At 43.7% G+C, this 18,558-nt stretch overlaps 1 protein-coding gene across 5 annotated transcripts; it reads right to left on the bottom strand.

Annotated features, from left to right (window-relative positions):
- Window positions 1-1,169: 1,169 nt before the first annotated feature.
- Window positions 1,170-17,502, bottom strand: il23r (interleukin 23 receptor). 5 transcript variants are annotated; one of them, XM_053854007.1, is made up of 17 exons: window positions 14,442-14,626; window positions 14,164-14,267; window positions 13,246-13,363; window positions 12,951-13,123; window positions 12,038-12,164; window positions 11,813-11,970; window positions 11,617-11,744; window positions 11,343-11,511; window positions 11,072-11,154; window positions 10,805-11,009; window positions 10,533-10,718; window positions 8,749-8,847; window positions 8,524-8,679; window positions 6,761-6,901; window positions 6,601-6,688; window positions 6,451-6,511; window positions 1,170-6,345 (listed from the first exon to the last, which is right to left on the bottom strand). In XM_053854007.1, the coding sequence occupies exons 2-17, from the start codon at window positions 14,225-14,227 to the stop codon at window positions 5,773-5,775; spliced, it is 2,529 nt and encodes an 842-aa protein (XP_053709982.1). In that variant the 5' UTR covers window positions 14,228-14,267; window positions 14,442-14,626; the 3' UTR covers window positions 1,170-5,772. The 5 variants fall into 5 exon arrangements, with proteins under 5 accessions (XP_053709982.1, XP_053709980.1, XP_053709978.1 ...); XM_053854005.1 differs by lacking the exon at window positions 14,442-14,626 and adding an exon at window positions 17,460-17,502 and having other exon boundaries at window positions 1,171-6,345; window positions 11,587-11,744; XM_053854003.1 differs by having other exon boundaries at window positions 1,171-6,345; window positions 11,587-11,744.
- Window positions 17,503-18,558: the final 1,056 nt, after the last annotated feature.

Raw genomic sequence — 18,558 nt, 5'->3', positions numbered from 1 at the left:
AAAAAAAAAAAAAAAAAAAAAAGAGAGAGAGAGGAAAAGGTAAATGTGCGTATTTTACACGGATGTAATAAGTAGAATCACGAGAGAAAAAGATGGATGACTTGTATGCAGAGATAGAGACACAAGTTTTGGCTGGGGTGGATAAGGAGAGAAAAGAAAAACATAGAAATAGATTAAATAAAGAGTGGGTGGTGTTAGGGAAGGAGAAGGAATTTCTGAGGCAGAAATGTACTATGAAACATTTATCTGAGAATTTGCAGCAGAAGGAAAGAAGAGTTGTGGATAAAGGAAAGAAGTTGAAAGATGAGGTGAAAACAGCTACATGGTTGAAAACAAGGGAGCTGAAGGAGTTGATAGAAGAGAATGAGGAGACCAGAATGCTGTTTGTGACATGATGGTAGTGGCTTCAGTGTTAGGGGAGGAAGCAGCCCCACCCCCCGTGACGGAGTCCACAACAGGTCACAGACAGGAGCGTGCAGACGAGCTATCCAACTATCCAATGATGATCAACAATCAGGGAGTATTGCAGTATCATGAGTGGGAGATGCAAGATCTGACCCTGGTAACTAATAAACTGCCAAGTTTGACTGCAGGTGGTGAAGAGTGGATTGGAGCATTAAAGACACATATGGACAGCATTTTACTTGCAGTTGGCGATGTGGTGAGAGTCACCCGTGCATGTTACAGTTCAGTATAACAATTTGACCAAATTCTTTACATGACTGGACTTGATTCTGTAGAGTTAACTTCTCCTTTTGGAGGTTTTGCTTCTTATTTTTTACAGTGATTAGAGACTTGTTCCCTTAAGTGCCCCGACAGTTCCGACTCTGCCAGACTACACGCCAGCCACGGACCCCAGCTCTCACTATGACAAGTGCCTGACTCTGTGGACCGATAAAACTGGTGCACGTGCGTCCAGAAATAATGCAAAAGAGTTGGTTTTTGGAATTGTAATCATGAAAAGAAGTTAAATCAGAATTGGGTATAAACCTGGATCTGATGGATGCTGAGCAAAATATTTTAAAAGACATGTTCATTATCTCAAACTTTTTGCAGATCATCACGCTGAATCTGAAAAAAAAAAAAAAAAAAAAAAAATGGCAAGGGCAAGCAGGACCAGCTTTTGAAGCTGCGACTCGCACCAGTCCGTCGCAATGCCATGATTCACAAACAAAGAGGGAAAGGATAAAGTTAAAGGGGAGAAACAGATGTGGATGGATCAGGGAACCGGTCAATCGAGAGGCAGAGCCATGGATCGTGGGAGGGGTGACCCTGGAGGCGGTAGGGGAAGCATCACTCAACCCGCCTACCAGCAACAACCTCAAGTGTGTCATCGCTGCGGAGATCCAACCCACTGGGTGAGAGACTGTCCACACCCTCCTGTGTTACAACAAAGTTTTGGAGGAGTGGCAATGAGAGGCGCCAGACCCGGACCTAGGGGAGGGGGAGCCCCCAGAGGTCGAGGTGGTCGAGGACCAGCGCCCTGGAATCAACAACCTTATCTACCGCAGCAGCAGAGTCCAGTCTCTGTCAAAGTGGAGGGACAGACTGTCAACATGTTAATGGACACTGGAACCACACTGTCCACCATCAAGCCTTCGAATCCCACCAAAGAGACATTCTGGAAATCACATGATGCTGATGGGACTCACATGAACTGCAGCCTCAATGACTCAAGAGCAAGAAGGGGAAGGTGGTGTGTACTCGACCTTCCTGCTGTGGAAGCCCTGGAACGATCCAGTGGCCTCATTAAGACCTCCGATTGACCCCCTCCACCTCACTCTGTTTTATGGCCAAAATCAAGATTTGATCTACCAAGAAGCATTTGAATCAGTTAAAGGGGGAAGAATGGCAACTCTCAAGTACCTGCATTTATGTAGGGAAACAGGGAGTAGCTGTAGCTACCAAACTGACATTGTCACAAGGTGAGTGGTTCATGATGTCCGAAACATCTAATCCACACATCTTTCTTGAACCAGTTCACGGGCATGTGCTCAGAGAGCTGGGACCCATGGTGAAGCAGTGTGAGGCAGCGGAAGACTGACAGAGTGGGCAAGTACCAAACGTGCCGTTTTCACCTTTGCTAAACGCTTTTTGTATCCAGGATAAAACAGGAGATTCAGATGTTCTGGCCACACTAACTAGGTTTCACGGACGAGAGCGCTCTGATCATGAATTATCAGCAGAGATGCTGGACACCCTGCCTGATTCGCTGTGGTCATAAAGACCGGCGGACGTGGGCCACTGTGTCGATTGTGAACCGGTAACGTTTGAAATCACACCTGGCGCGTTTGTTAATGTTCCACAATATTCACGTAAACAGGAGGCGTCTGAGGGGATTGCTAACACTCTGGATGGATGATGGGAGTCAGGAGTGCTGGAGGTTTTCTCATCGGCGTGCAACACACTTATTTTACCGGTAAAGAAAGCAGACTGCGTTAATTATCGTATGGCACATGACCTCAGAGAAATTAATAAGGTAACATTAACATTGTGCGTTCCAGTGTCTAACTCGCACAGATGTTGGAATGTGTTAAGTCCAAAATTTCAGTGGTTTAGAGTGAGCGATTTGGCAAATGCGTTTTTCTGTATCTTATTAGCTCCAGAATGTAGAAAGTTCTTTGCGTTCATGTATCACATGAGTCCCACAAGGGTGGAAATTGAGCCGTGGGATTTTCAGCCAATATTTGTGTGACATGCTCTCCACTGTTTCATTACCTACAGGTGTTTTCTTGGTATGGTATCTCGACGATCTGTACATTGCGACAGAATCGTTCTGGTATTTGTTTGGAGGCTACCAGGATGATTTTGCTCAGATGTGTTAGTATCTGATGATGTTGTAAACGGTGTACTCAACCAAAAGAAAGGTGAGGATATTTGGATTCTGTGTATGTTGTGAGTTGTTGATTTGGCATTTTGGAGACGCACGGTTTTGTAACAGTGACTGGGGATCCAGTTGCATATGGGGATCTCATTCATAGGTTGGACAAGGCTGTCAACCCTGCGCAGCGGTGGTGGTAGTTGAATGCCCAGGACACATGAAGGTGAACACGTAGGTTGCCAGGGGTAACCAGGCGGCAGATGCAGCGGCAAGGAGGCTGCAGGCTGTCAGGTTTCTCCTCAATGAGGTAAGCAAGTTGAGGACTTGTTACCTGAAATCACTTTACAAGTTATTCAGCAGCTACAGGCGAATGCGCTGGACAGTGAGAAGCAAGACTGGAGTGCCACTGGGGCGTGATGGAACGCTGATCAGGGGCTGTGGTTCAGCCCAGTGAAGGGACCAAGAAGAGTGGTCCTTCCTGATGATTTGTCAGAGTTTCAGCATTGGTCCAACGAAGAGGGTGATGCATCCGATGGAGTCAGGGAGGACTCCGGGTGAAGTGGTGGTCATGGACTACACAGACATGATCACACCGGTGTAGATAAAGAGGTATATGTTGGTGATGGTGGATACTTTTTCAGGACTGCCTGAGGTGTATCTGTGTGCAAGGAAGGATTTGTTGTCTGTCATCAAAGCGCTGGTTAACCATTATATTTCTACCCATGGGTTTTCAGGAATTATCATATCACATCACATCACATCACAGATCGCATGCATTTTACAGCAAAATTAATGGAAAAGTTGTGTAGTTCCTGGGATTGATTTATAAATTTGGTTCTGCATATCATCCCTAATCTCAAGATCACGTTGAATAAAGGAATCGCATGCCGAAATAGCATTTGGCCAAGACATGTGCACAAACAGGGCTGAATTGGCTGTAAGCCCTGCCTATAGTTCTTTTGGCAATCAGACAATCTATTAACCGCCGGACAGGGTTCACACTTTTTGAACTCCTGACTGGTCGTCTGATGCTCGGTCCAGCCTCGGTGTTGCTCCAGCCGGAAGTGGACCTACCAGCCGGCTATAAGCCCTACTGGGAGCAACTTTCTTCATGTTTTTGTGCGCAGGATGATGCGACTTTTGCAGCTGAACCAGACGGACCCCCGCCAGCGTCATCCATTTATCTTCATGTGTTGCAGAGAAAGTGGTCCGAACTACTTTGGACTGGATCTTTTGAAGTCATGGTTCAAGCTAAATGTATTGTCACTAGTTTTTGTTTTCTTTGCTCATTTCATATTTTGCAGGAAAATATAAAAAGGGGGACAATAAGATGATGGTGATGGACAAAGAAGGACAGCTGGTGACTTTTGGGGATCTGGTGATCTCCTTGGGAGTAATGTCATGGCTGTGCAGGCTAACAATAGGGGACAAGGAACCCAACCTGGTAGGATCTGGCAATGAGACCCTAATAATGAATAGGAACAAAAGATCTGCAGAGCCATGAGAGGTTTGAAAGCCATGTCCATCAAACGAAGATCAATGTGGATGACCTGCTACATAATTTGCTGACGGGCTGGTTTGGCAACTGAAAAGGATTGATAATAACATTGTTTATAACAACGATGATACATGTGAACTACTTTACTTTGTGATGGTGTGGATGTTGTATGTAAGTTGTGTTTTCGAAAATGATTAATAGGGCATTTAAGGAGGACGATGGCAAAGGAGTCTATGTGATGCTATGTGTTCCAGGAGACGATGGGAAACATCTGGAAGAAGAAAATATTGTATCCTTGGCATGAAATGTTTGAAATCCTTACTTACTTTATTTACTTCAATCCTGATATTGATTTTAATTTTAATACCAGGGAGAGTTTTGTGAATTATGTTTGATGTGTTGTTGATCTCTTTAGGAAGAGATCAAAAGGGGGATTATGGGAATAATATTAAATTACAAAATAAATATATTAATTAAGCTATATTATTAAATAGAATTTATAATGGGTTGTTAAATAATAAAAGGATTGAGTTCAACAGATGCAGAGAATAAGGGAATGGCATCTGATATGAGGAACCTTTTGGAGACCATCTGTGGCGTCGTAAACCAATTAATCAGGTGGAGAACGGATGAGTTGACAGAAGCAAGATACCAAAGAAGGACGTATTGGGTCATCTGCTCCGCCATTGTCGCCAATAAAGGACAGATGTATAAACATCCTAAAGGGATTTCCAGACGTGGTGGAGGCGACACAAGATTTGGAATGCGACCCCAGTGGCCTGGACCATAAGGAGACCTGGACCAATCGGTGGAGACTGCACCCCAAGATTGAAGACTGCAGACTGAAAACATATAAAAAGGGTCAGGGCCAGATAGTCTTTGTCACTCTACACCACTGGAGCTAAGGCTAAGTCAGGCGTAGTTGTGGACCCAGAGCTCTGTTAGGGTAATTAGACTCCTTTGTCAGGGAATAAATTCTTTTTGATTTTAAGTTGTGGGCTTTTGGTAGTCATTCTCACGAGTAAACGAACACGCGGAAGATACATTAAAGGTGTAGATTCCTACACCATGTCGAGAGGGCACATTGGAAAAAAGGCCGATTCTCTGTCGTCCACTGGGAAGCGTGGTCCTCCTAACTTTGGGTGCTGACTTTAAACAAGTGAACAACAGTGGATGGGGGAGGATCTGAAGAGGCTTCCTGTTGCAGCTGCATTTAAGGGTGATGAAATGTGGCATGAATTATAACTTCCAATGTGTTAAAAAATTTCCCCGATGGAAAGAACAGCTGCACGCCTGCTGTCTTGCGAGTCATCTGGTGATACATGGGGGTTTCATGCTGCTGGTCTGATATACAAGACCCCAGTGTAGGCCTTTATATCTAAGGTCACAGGTTTCTGAGCATGAGCGCCGTCACTGATCTTCACATTTACATCGGACACCTTTATGTACATTGTCACTTTTTGGTGTCACTATTGTCGTTCACGTTGACTATTGGCATTTGGTGGAAGTAACCAACCGTCTGCAACCTCTCAACTGCATCTTGAGGCAGGTGAATCACAGGGAAAACATTCTCTTCTGGTTGTAAGTCCACAATAACAGATTCCACATCTATGTTTCTCAAAGGACAGTGGAGGAAGCTTGAGCCTGTTTCTCCAGTCAAAACGCCACCTTGGAATTCAGTAGTGAATCCCTGGAAGGCATTGGGATCAATGCATCCTTGGAAGTTAAAGTCCAGTCCTCTGGAACGGCCACCGTCGTCTATACTGGCCATCACATCTGCTTCTGTCTCACCGCCGTCTGCCCTCCTAGCTAAAGTCGAGTGCTGGGGTTTGTAGCCGACATGCTCCGGCTGGTCTACGTCAGTCTTCTCTGCGGCAGCCGTGTTCAGCGGTTGCTCCTCGGAATTGATCCGACTCTGATCAACCTGGATCGTGGGGTAAGTTTCACTGCCTTCATGGACTGGTGTAACGGGAGACAGCGGAGGGTCATCGTGGGTGGGTGGGAATAATGGGTCCGCCTTGTCCTGCTGGAGCCAGAAAGAGTAAATACTAAATCCAAGTAACGCACACATACAGCAGAGGCAACTGTGAACCAACCCCTGCTCCCATCTTGAATGGTTCTTTGAATTTACCTCCAGCAGTCTGATGGCTTTGCTGTTTCTCAGTTCCCAGGACATGCACTTCTCTTTCATCCTGCCACAACAAAGCTCTTTGGTATTTTGATAACATCGACATCATGGTGAAGCAGTTACATAACTGTGTCATCACTCCTCTCAGCTTACCTCTTTCTCAGGCAGCTCCAACACAGGAGGTTAGCAACGGTGGCGATGAAGAGACCGACGATGATGGCCAGCACCATCATCGGTCCATCTGAGGCAAAGCAAAGACCCTTTTAAAGCTAGTTGACAGAGTCAGGGCATGGGTGTAATGACACAAACCAACCTGCAGGGGGCTTAGGGTGAGAGGTTACCAGTCCTCCTCGTGGCCCCTCTCCTGCTGAGTTGGATGCCGTCATCCAAATTGACACAGGTCCTTCAGGACACTCCAGTTCCTTTTGTTTGGGGCCTGAAGCTGATACACTTACTGAAAGTGCACAATCACATCACCCCCTGACAGTTATACCTTCTTCACCTCCCACTATCACTTCCTATTACTGTGCATTATGGATCCCAAACACTTCTTCGGCTTCGCGTCTAACTCCTTACTCAAACTCACTATCAATGACTATATCACCATGGCCCATGGAGACTACTCTGATACCTAAAATCCCTTTTTTTCAGTTGTGTTTTATCAGATCAGCACAATATCACGTGTGGAGGCACCTGGATGACAACATTGAGTTTGTCAGAGTAGACAACAGCAACCCCCCAAATCTACTTTCATACAACATGCTAGTTAATTTGGAGGCTTAAAATATTAAAACATATTCTGAGACTAAAAGCTTTGTTGCTTCACAGAGTAATGCTACATGTGGTGCTGTGTAGTCAAACTAACAGCTCAGAAGCTGACAGCCAACTCTTCGAATGAACAAACATGACAGTGATTCATTCCATTCCATTCACATTTATCTGAGTAACTTACAACCTATGAGCAACTATTCCGTTATTTATTATCCATTTTGATGTGGTTTGAAGTGTTAAACTGAACTCTATGTAACCACAAACTCAACATCTGAAAATATCAGGTCAAATAAGATAGTTTTGCAAATGAGAAACAACAGTGATATAAGATGAGAAGATACAGAGAGTGGAGCTCTTAAGTCTCTGCTACTACTGCAAGCCACTTGACATAAACCAACCACCAGTTCCTGCATTACATTTAAGTTTGACTTGCAGCTAAACCACTGCCTGTTGGGGGACTAAGAAGTCACCAACATGACTTGAGTCAAAGTGAAACAGGATTCCACTGATCGACATTTTAGCATGCAAACATTGGTGGAGTCAGATAAGCTGATCTGTCTTGCATCTGTGTTCGATTCAAATGAAACATATTCAGCCACACATCACATTTCAGCATGTGTCGTCACTTCAGTTTGCTGAATGTGAATCAATAACTATCAGAATGAACAGCACCATTTCACTGGTATTTCAAAGTGTAATTTCCAACTCGGAGTGTGGTGGGAAACCTCAACCCAGCAAAGGTCAAGTACGTCTCACATATTCAAAAACAGGAAACTAAGGCTCACAGGTAAGCATGCACGCATCCATGGTCTCCTCTTTACACTCCAAAATCACACAAGATGTGTGTGTACCTTGTGTAGCTAGACTTTTGGGGACCAAATCTTGCAAACAGACCTACTTGTATAAGCTTCAATTTGATTAAAACTTCAAAATAATGGGTCATTATAATTGAGTTGAGGTTTGTTTTTCAGTCCTGTATAAGGTTAGCACTTTGTTTTGGATGGTCAGGTTCAGGGTGAGAGTCCATCTTGAACACAAAGCTAACCTTAACCAGGACTCGGAACCAAACTTAAACCCAATTGTAATGACCCAGTTATTTGGAAGTCTTCATCCTCAAATTGTGGCTTAACCCCGTGGGGTCCAGCAAAATGTCCCCACAAACTCATATGGTCATCACAAGGATAGTGTTTTGTCAAGAACCGGTCCTTCACAAAGTCGGATAAACAAGGCCACACACACACACACACACACACACACACACACACACACACACACACACACACACACACACACACACACACTGACCAGCTCGCTGAGTGTCCTGGGAATGAAGTGTCTGAACATAGATGGTGTAGTGTGTCAGGAATCCTCTCTGTTGATCCACAGCAAGCTCAGCCCACCGAATCACCACCTGCCTTCTCTCGTGAAGCAGAACTGACAGGGAGGGACCCAGTCCTGGTTCTGAAACGCAAACCATTCATCGACCTTTGAAGCGTGGATCATAACATGAGACAGATGACAAATACGTACTGAGCTCTTTGGAGTAGAACACACGAGATGATGGAGCACTGACCACCGTCCTGGCCACCACATACAAGGAGACATTAAATCTGACGCCAGCAGTCAGGCCTGAAACACAGCACAGGGATGTTGGTGTAGTACATAAAGTTGCCACAAGGTGCCACTGTTGCAACTTTTAAAACCGTATGTGCGCGTACGGACGTAATGAAGCGGAGCTGCAGCCGCCACTTCCGATTAAAGTCTCATGTTTGACAGATGTTTTTCTTTGGCGTTGACTAACTTGAATGACGAGGTTCGGGCTACTCCACCGTGACCCAGGCACCTTGACTCGTCCTTATCTCCAACTTGGTTCATGTGCTCTAGGAACAAGTTCATCCAGGATTTCTCAAGTCACATGTGACGGGTGTGTTTACTATAGTGTTCAGACATCAATTCTTTAGCAGCAGCCAGGCCTGCTAAAGAATCCAAAGTATTGTATCATCATCTAAGCAAGGAGTCAGTGTTTTGAAAGCTTTCCTAGCCTCCAGGGACCAGGTCTTTCCCACAGTCCAAAGACATTAGAAGGATGACTGAGGGCCGCTCTGGGTGTCACCCTCGCCTCCCACCACCCATTAAGGATCAAGCATCAAGGACAGGACTCATGTTTTAGAGGGTCCACTGAGAAGTGCACAAAATGCAAATTTAATTCCTTTATGCATTACATCTGGTCTGTTCTCTTAGCAAGCTTATCCCAGTTACCCGGGGTGAGAGACGAGACAGAGAGCGACCGCTTGAGAGAGACCATTCCATGCAAACAAGAGTCATCAGTTCACCTTTGGGACAGTGAGAGGAAACCCACACCATCAAGTATCATGTACTGGAAATAATTGAGTGACATGTACGCCCATAACACCTGTCAAATCTATCAAAAGGTAAATTCAACTCACAGTACAGTGGTACCTCGGTTCTCGACCACAATCCGTTCCAGACGGCCGTTCGAGAAGCGATTTGTTCGAAATCTGAATTGATTTTTCCCATAACAATGAAAAAGAAAAAGAAAAAAAATGCGTTCCAAGCCTTAAAATAGGCTTTTGTAGGAGTGAATGTAGAGTGTCTGCTGCAGGTGTGCTGTTCCTCTATGTGTGTGGCCGCTGCATGTGGGAGGGGTTGCCGAGTGAGTGACGTCTCTCCAGAAGTGAAGAGGTGCCCGGTGCGTGTCCAGCTCTGAATGTGCGCTTCTGTGCAGTTTGGCTGTGACAAAGTCATAAACCAAGTAACGGTCTGTCCCAGACTCGCCTCATCCCTGTCCCAGCTCCAGCCCACAACAGGACATCAAACCCTGGAGTGAGCGCTCCAGCCTCAGAGGTGTGGAGAGTGAGCACCTCCCCTGTGACACTCTACCACGGTCCAGTGCGGAGACAGGAAAGGTTTTACACCTCAATATGAAGAAAAAACAGTCAATAAATGTAGGGACACGTCTGCATACAGAGGCTGCGTCATACACTATAACAAAGCGCGTCGTGGCTGATCGGTCCGCGTATGTTACGTTTTTTCCGGCTTTTTTCGGGGGCGTTCGAGTTCTGGATTTTTGTTCGAAAACAGAAGCAAAAAAATCTCTAAAGTTTTGTTCGAACTCCGATTTGTTCGAATTCCGGGACGTTCGAAAAGGTACCACTGTATTAGTTGACTTACAGTTACCTTCTATATTATGAGGGTGTCATGTTGTCTATTTAAGCAGATATTGCAGTTGTTTGGAGTAGAATAACTCAAAGGTTCACATGAGACAGGACTGTAGATGTTACTTCAGTCTCTACCTGTGATGATGCTAGAGTGTTGGTCCACAGCTGCTGTTTTCCACTGGACACCTGTGGAGGGAACGCTTGTCCACTCCATCACGAAGTTCAGGTCATCACTATGATTTGTCCGATAAGACCAGGATATGGGCACCGAGCTGCCATTAGCTGAAGGAGCCAGATCTGTGATAACTGGACCAGGAACAGCTAGAAAAGAAGAGCAGTTGTATTCAACAAAAGCACAGAAGCCGCAGCTCGTGAGTACATAACTTAATAAGCCTCTGAATACTCACATGACTGTACGAGCGGCACAAGCGAAGGCGGCGATGTCCCGTAGGTGGTGACGGCACTGACATCCAAGGCTGAAACGTGTGGTGGTACCAGGACCTCACATTGGCTCAGAGCTGCTGGACACATTTCCTCTTTCTGTGTCTGTGCATCTTTAAAGTCAATCTTGTACCTGTCAAGTCTTCCACTGAACTCTCCGGCAGGAAGCGCCTGAAAGAGAAATGATGACTTCGCTTTGCAGTAAAATTCAACCAAACCTTTCTCACAATCACCTTCCACATAACTGTCACTCTTCGTAGCCCATTTCTCATTGGATCTCCCACAGTCCTCCACGTCTGCAGTGCTTTAGATGGACCTGAAATACACCAATATGTCGTCTTTAGCTTTCGTCTGTGCTCTGCAAACTACCTGGATACAATATATAAAGTGTGTAACTGTCATCTCAGGAATCACAAAGTGAAGTTGGGTCTAAAACAACTGGGTTTTTCTGGCAAGAATAGCATCTTCAGAAAGGCTAAATTCATTTCATGGCTCTGTCATCACCTCTTCCAGGTGTTGTCCCTACAACAGGATCACTCCACTTGCTGCAACGAAGTGCCCTCTCTCTGGACGTTGAGTCACATATTCTCATCTGAAACTTGTACTCTGATAAAGGCTCAAGTCCGTCCACTCTTATCAGGTCCCCGCCGACTCTGGTGTGCTCTTTCACTTCCTGTTATTAGAACCAACAGCCTTCATGAGTTGTGCTTGTTGGGTGACTTGTGATGTATGCATTCAGTCACGTTACCCAAAATCCCCCAGCTCTGCTGAGGCTGACCTCCAAGGACAGATTTTGTGAACCATCATGTGTCGTCCATTCTATTATGGCAGCCAAGGTATCGTTCTCAAACGTCTCCAGTTTAATTTGGGGGCTCTCTGGAACAACCACCAAATGGACTGGACATGCTGAAGACAAATTTGCACATGTATGACAGGAGGGATGGATCACGATGGAGCAGGTTGAATCTCTGTACCCGCATTTAAACAGAGGTTGGACAGTTCCGAGTGGGCCATGCCAAAGTGGTTGTAAGCGCTGATCTGTAGCTGGTTGAGGGTCTCGCTGGCTAGTATTGCCCGTGGCAGCTTGACATGAGTGGCACTATCCGTCCTATTACGATACAGCAGGGTCCCCCTGGTCACAGACATGTCAGTTGTTAAAACATACAACATTGAACTTAAAAGAGGTTGCAGGTCACCACCTGCGAAACAGTGAAACGTTGTAGGTCGTGGCTACGTGTGTCTCGCGTCCTCTGTCCCATGAACAGTCGATGAAGTCTGACACCCTTGTGGTTACACATGAGATATTTTTGGGTTCTTCTGGTGGCACTGGAAGAGTAGAAGAGGACAGAAAGAGAAGGCTACATATTAGTGGTGGCTGGTCAGTAGGGGGCGTGCTCCAAAAAAAACTAAACTTCAAAACTACTTAGGGTTTCAGCCAAAATCCGGCATTTGCATTCAACTTTCCCTAGGGAGTAATATTTGTGTCTGTGTCTTGCTGGCAAAACCTTTTGAATCCAGTGAATCAACAACTTTAAACAAACCAGTTAAAAACTTGGTTAATGTTTCATGTGTCCTCCAATGTTTGAATAAAGAAAAAAAAATGACCCTGATTCCCTGATTCTGTTCACGTAATTCTAAATTTAATGACGTCTGTACCTTTGTAAAATGATAAAAATGGGTTGGTGAAACTCGAGTTTTACACAATGCCTTTTGTTTTTATGACCATACTGTTACAGGGATACAGATACATTTGCCAAGCAGCTCATGTCATCGTCTGCATTTCCTTATCTCTTTTCCAAATAACTCTCCATGTCATATGTGTATTTCAATACTGCACTCGGAAATGATTAAATTCTAATGGTGGTCTTGGATTCCATTTGGATCTATGATGGGTTTGAAGGATCCCACACTGATTTTTTTGGGCAGCAGCACACACACATGAAAGTTTCTGTTGCGTTCAAGCACAACGGCAATATAATTTCTGAACTGCTTCCCTCAGCCAGTGGATGCTTGATGTCTTTAAGTGAACACTTTCATCTCTCACATTTAAGTTGTATTCATTTATGTTCTCCTGAAACACTACACCAAAAAAGAGATTTGGGCTGCGCTCACCACCGCTCTCGAGTTCTAGATATGCAACCAGCCGAGATCTTCCTTCAGCTTCCTTCAGTTTGCACAGCACAAGTGTTTTTGGCGTTGTGACCTTAGACAGGTGAAATGTTGTGGTGCACTTGTATGTGGCAAGTTCCACCTTCACATCTTTCACTTCCAGGATGAACCTGGAACTAAAATGACCAGCACACCACAGCTCATTCACAAAAAACAGTCCTATTTTGATATTGTATATATTTTCTGATTCTTCTTTCTTCTTCTTCTTCTTTAAAAAAATAAACAGGGAGCACTCTACCCGGGGAGACAGTTAGGGAGGTGACAGTAGATCGTCAGGTCCGAGCCTTGGAGGAAGGGTGAACCCGGCTCTGCAGTCAGGATGCCTGGCATCTTCACACTCATAAGCACAGCGGTTTCTGTTCAAGAACATAAGAGGTCCAGGTTTTGTGACATAGAATTAGAACTTATGTTCTTTCCTTTTCACAATGGATGGCGAATGAAAGGAAGGATCGCTCAATGGAGGCATATCTAAACAGTAAAGCATGTTTACTGACTACTACTATAACACATGACCATTTGCAGTCATACTTTTAAACAAGTTGCTGTAAAGACAATATTCCCTGAACACAACAAGTCGCTCTTGTGATGTACTCTTCTTCTCCAACAATTTATACCACTGTTGAAGAATACTTTGTCAACAATCATGTGTATCGCTTCAAGATAAGTCTTTTTTATTAAAAAATAGGTCCTACAGTACATTTTTTATTACAATATATAGTGTTTAGTAATTGGTGTTTTATATGTCCCATGAATAATAATAATAATAATAATAAGAGACCAAATAGAGTAACCAGTGCAAATAATGCAGCTTTCTTTCACAGCGATAACTTTTCAGAGCAACAATTCCAGACGCACTACAACCAAAACATAAATGATGACAGAGACCAAAGAGACTGACTACTTGATGCAGCAAGGAGTTTGAGTCCACCCTAATGGTTAAGCTCATGTGTACAGATTTAACTCAAAATATCACATATCACGATTTATCAATTCTAAAACCTCTAATTTAACAGGCATTGCTGCCCCTAAAAATAACAGAATTGTCATATAATTCAGAGAAATTCAATCGAATAAGAGAAAAAAATGACTTTATGGATTGAAGGATGAAGGGCTGGGGAGATAGATGCATGTTAAAGGGAGTGATGGATGGTCTTACGTTTTATGAAAGCAGGAAAAAGAAGAGTGATGAAGCAGAGGAGGAGACTGTGATGGAGGGTCATCTTGGCTCATTTTGCCAGAAGAGCAGAAGCAGAACTCCTGCTGAAAGAGAAGTATATCGTCAACATTTTCTCATAACTTAACTTGACTATCAATTAATCTCCAAACCATATGCTACAGGAAGGAAAGGTGGCCAGCAAGACTTGTGAATGAAATGTAACACCCGGTTAAACGCAGACATCTGTCAATAACTCAGGGCAACAGAGAGGAACTTACCCAGCTCTCCTTCACGTGTGAATCTGAGTGTTGCCGTGATGAAAGACGACTTCAGGAGGCGTCTGACCTAGTTTGGTGGTAATCTGACATCTGCAGAAACTTTGAACACCACAGCAGTTCTATCTGCGCAGAGATCTGCTGCTGCTGCTCTTAACTGCTTCCAGTTAAGTTTGAGATGAGTACTATTAGAGAAAGAATAAGTAAGAGAGACTGACTGACTGACTGAAAGTTTGTGATTCTGGTTTACGTAGTCAGAGATTTCCCCTCATGCAGAGCGGTGGTGGAAACACAGCCGTCACCATCAGGATGAAAGAGACATTGTGGTTGAGGTGTTTTCCTCAATTTAAATGTCTATAAATGAAAATGTTGTTCTCTCTGATGCTTTCTGGTGGGATGGTGTGTGTAGTCAGTCTGAGACAAGCAAGTGGAGCATCACACAGAAGCAAGACATCTTGAAGGAAAGGTCCTGAAAGGTTTGCATTGTATTCATTCAGTCATGTTCCCCAGAATCCAGCGACTCTTCTGAGATTTTGAGAGCCATAGCGGCTGCCATATCGGTTGTTGAAGCACATCACGTTGAACTTGAGCAAGATTTCCAGGTCAGCACCTGTGAAACAGTGAGATGTTGTAGCTCATGGCTAAGCGTGTCTCACGTCCATGAACTGTGGATGTGAGAAGTCTTAGACATTTGTCGATCCATATGATACATAGTTGAGTTCATTGCACAGGGAGAGGACATACAGAGATAGATGGCCAGACACTCCTGGTAAAATTGTTCATAATCCAATCATTTCAGGGAAAACATCCTGCTGAAGGTTTGAGGAGAAAGATTCTTCATTTTTGTCCCTCTGGAATCCCTCCGGCTGACTGGTTGAATGCCAGACAATCTTGGCAGTTTGGAAAGATCTGAGCTCTCAGATGAGGTTTAAAAGATCTATTTAGCACGTTTAAACCCACAAGTCCAGGTTTCCATCAGAGAGAGAAGTGACTGTGATCAGAATACAGAAGACTAATTTCAATGCCTGGTCGCAGGAGGCCCAGTAAAAACAGGTCTGACAATAAACGTCTGCCGCTGTTTCACTGTTTGAAGTACCAGTGATCAATTATTTGCTTGCAAAACTACCTAGTCGAAATTCGGATGTCATTGAACTTGTGTCTGGGACAAAAAATTTAGGTCAATGAATCAGCAACATCTGGATGACGGTTAAAAAGTTAATCATTGATGTGTCTTCCAAACTTTATTTTATTTTCATTGTAGATAACAACCAAAGATTGAAGTTCAAATTGATTACGCAAAGTCCAAATCAGTTTTTTATTATATACATATAAAAAGGAAGATATGTTCAAATACAGTCAGAGTTCAACTTGTGTCATTTACTCAAAGTTACATTGATAGCAATCTGAAGAATACATTTTACATGGAGTATCACAACAAACAGACACTTCGATTTCTGAATTTAGTGCTGTCTGCATTACTGCAAAATAATATACCATAATTTCCGGACTACAGAGTGCACCTGAATATTAGGCGGCCCACTGAATTTAAGAAGGGAAGTAGATCTTGTTCATACATAAGCCGTGCTGGTCTATAAGCCGCAGGTGCAGTGGTGCTGTCTGTGCTGTAGAAAAGTCAGTGGTGCTCCTGGCTTAAAAACACTTAAAAAACACTAATGCTGGACCCCGTTTTCAAACCAGTTTTGAAAACGGGGGGTTTAGACCGTGAGATTACAGTCATAGGTAGTAGATGCCAGAGTTTCACATGACACTCACCAAGGTGCTCGTGTCATTGTCAGCATTTTTTTGTGTTTGTTTTTCAAATAACTCAAAAAAATATGTTCAGGAAATTATGTATTGGCACAGGAAGAAAAAAGATTCTGGTAGTGGTCTGGAAGTGCCTCTGCATCAAGGATGGTTTTGAAGTATCCAACATTAACTTATATGGCTTGTGCCGCTGCCAACTTTCATGTAATTGTGGCACCTAAACTTTGGTGTGTGTGCGCACAATGACACTACAATTGTTGTTTAAAGTCCAGTGAAATTAGCTTTTTGGCAGAGGTGTGCTCTCTCAGAGTACATTTCCAAATTCAATTTCAGGTGTTTTTTTTTTGTGAACAAACAGTAAGGAAACATCACTTTTAGAATGATTTCCCAGCAAGACAATCTAACCACTGTTGTGCTTCTCGAAAAGAACATTTTTACATTACATTTTAGTTGTTCAATAACGCTATCATTATATATATATAGAGATGTGATCTCCACTTACGGCAACTCAGTGCCTCTGTTTCTGTTACCGTTGCATGTGACTGGTCAACTCTTGTCCGACACTGATCAGCAGTAACTCACACTATTGTCACTAAAACATGGTGCGACGAATTCACGAGCTGCAAAGGTCAAGCAAATGAGCAAAATGTAACATGATGTGAAGTCTGAGAGTTTAAATGTGATAGTCATCTGTGTCAAAATTGCTGGCTCTCTTAAAAGACTCAAAATTTCCATCACTAATGAGTGTGTTGGCTTGATGAAAAACAACTTTCGGAGGCGTCTGACCTAGTTTGGTGGCATTCTGCCAGTGCACAGGTCAGCTGTAGAAAGGCGAGTGACATGAAGGGAATTAGGGATCTTGTTGTTGTGGTGCCTCCCTATATTGAAATAGCTATAAAAGAATGAATGAACTGGTGGAGACACACCCCTGTCTTGTTCTCGCTGATGGAAGTGTGATGACAACTTCTGATCCCAAAGAAACAAGGTGTCTATTTGCTAAAACTTTGGCAGCGAGCACATAGCCACTGTAACTCCACACCAATATTTAGTGACTCTGATGGTATCGTATTTACTGCAGTCACATAAGAAAGAGAACCAATCCACCTACAGACGCACCTGTTTTCATCTTTTCCCTGCAACAGTCACAATATAACCACACAGCTCAGTGCGCTTTTGTGCTCCTATGGTCACCAAAATGGTAATGTGACTATTATAGGAAGAGTCTTTATGTGGCTACAGTGGAGGAGGTACACCTACCTTGCTGTGAACAATTGATCCCTTAATCCTTTGTGGGTTCCATGGATGAGCTCAAACTGTTTACTATTATCAGTGAACAATTCAGGTAGAACACAACATATTATTTAGGCTTATTTTAAAAACTGCATGAGCCTTGTAATGGATGAGCTTTGTTCATTCACACTCCAGTATATGTCAGGTGACGCATCAAGCATGGAAAAATGTGATAGTGCCCCTCCAACTGTCACCTCAGCAGAGATGACTAAGCATCTTCCCAGGCTCATAATAGACAGGCTGCTTAAACAACTGTTGCTTCACTCTCACGGTGTTACACAGAAACAACTGCCAATAAATTCGACCGTTGCTCCAGCAGTCTAGTGACGAAAACACTGTTTTTGTTAACTTTTTTAATGCTTAAAATGTGACACCAATAGAGCGATGATTGAAAGAACTGCCTTGTAACTAGATGTGTTTTATGATGCACCTATTTAGTACTGGAACATTATTAAAGTTTATCCAAAAAAGTCAGTCACCAACTTTTGCTGATGAGGATCAACCACAAACTGGAAAACCCTGCAAATGAGTATCAAGAAATGTTAAACTTCTGAAGAAGTAACTTAACTTCTTTGAAAGGACACTGTGACTCTCCTCTGACCTGGCCTGACCTGGATGATGTGTGGTGACCAAGCTGCAGGGGGCCATGGTGATGTTTCTATCTTTTGCCTCACTGACTCAGCTGCAGTATATTCCACATTTTGTTATCACATTTTGTGAATGTTCACTCCTTGGGAAAAAAAATAAATAAATAACAGATTCACAAAAGGGCCACGGCTGGAGCAGCATGCGTTCATGCAGAGACTGCTACAATTTGCACTCATTTCCACTTCAACATTGTTTCCACCTCTTCAGCGTTTAGCTGCCTTGACGCCGCCACCCTTCAGTTGAGAAGTACAAAGCTGTTTTCTTCTTTAAAGATTCAAATCAATGATGACCTAAATGACGAAGAACTGTGGCCACCACCTATTTCTCAACTGACATCCTTACCTCAACTACACCCATTGAGAATTACGGTTTGCCAGTCTCCGTCAGACTTTTGAGAAAGATGCTGCCTTCCTGTGCT

The sequence above is a fragment of the Synchiropus splendidus genome, chromosome 1, assembly GCF_027744825.2.
Source record: "Synchiropus splendidus isolate RoL2022-P1 chromosome 1, RoL_Sspl_1.0, whole genome shotgun sequence".
Classification (NCBI taxonomy): domain Eukaryota; kingdom Metazoa; phylum Chordata; class Actinopteri; order Syngnathiformes; family Callionymidae; genus Synchiropus; species Synchiropus splendidus.
The sequence above is the reverse complement of the archived record's forward strand: the minus strand, read 5'-3'. Positions and strand labels throughout refer to the sequence as shown.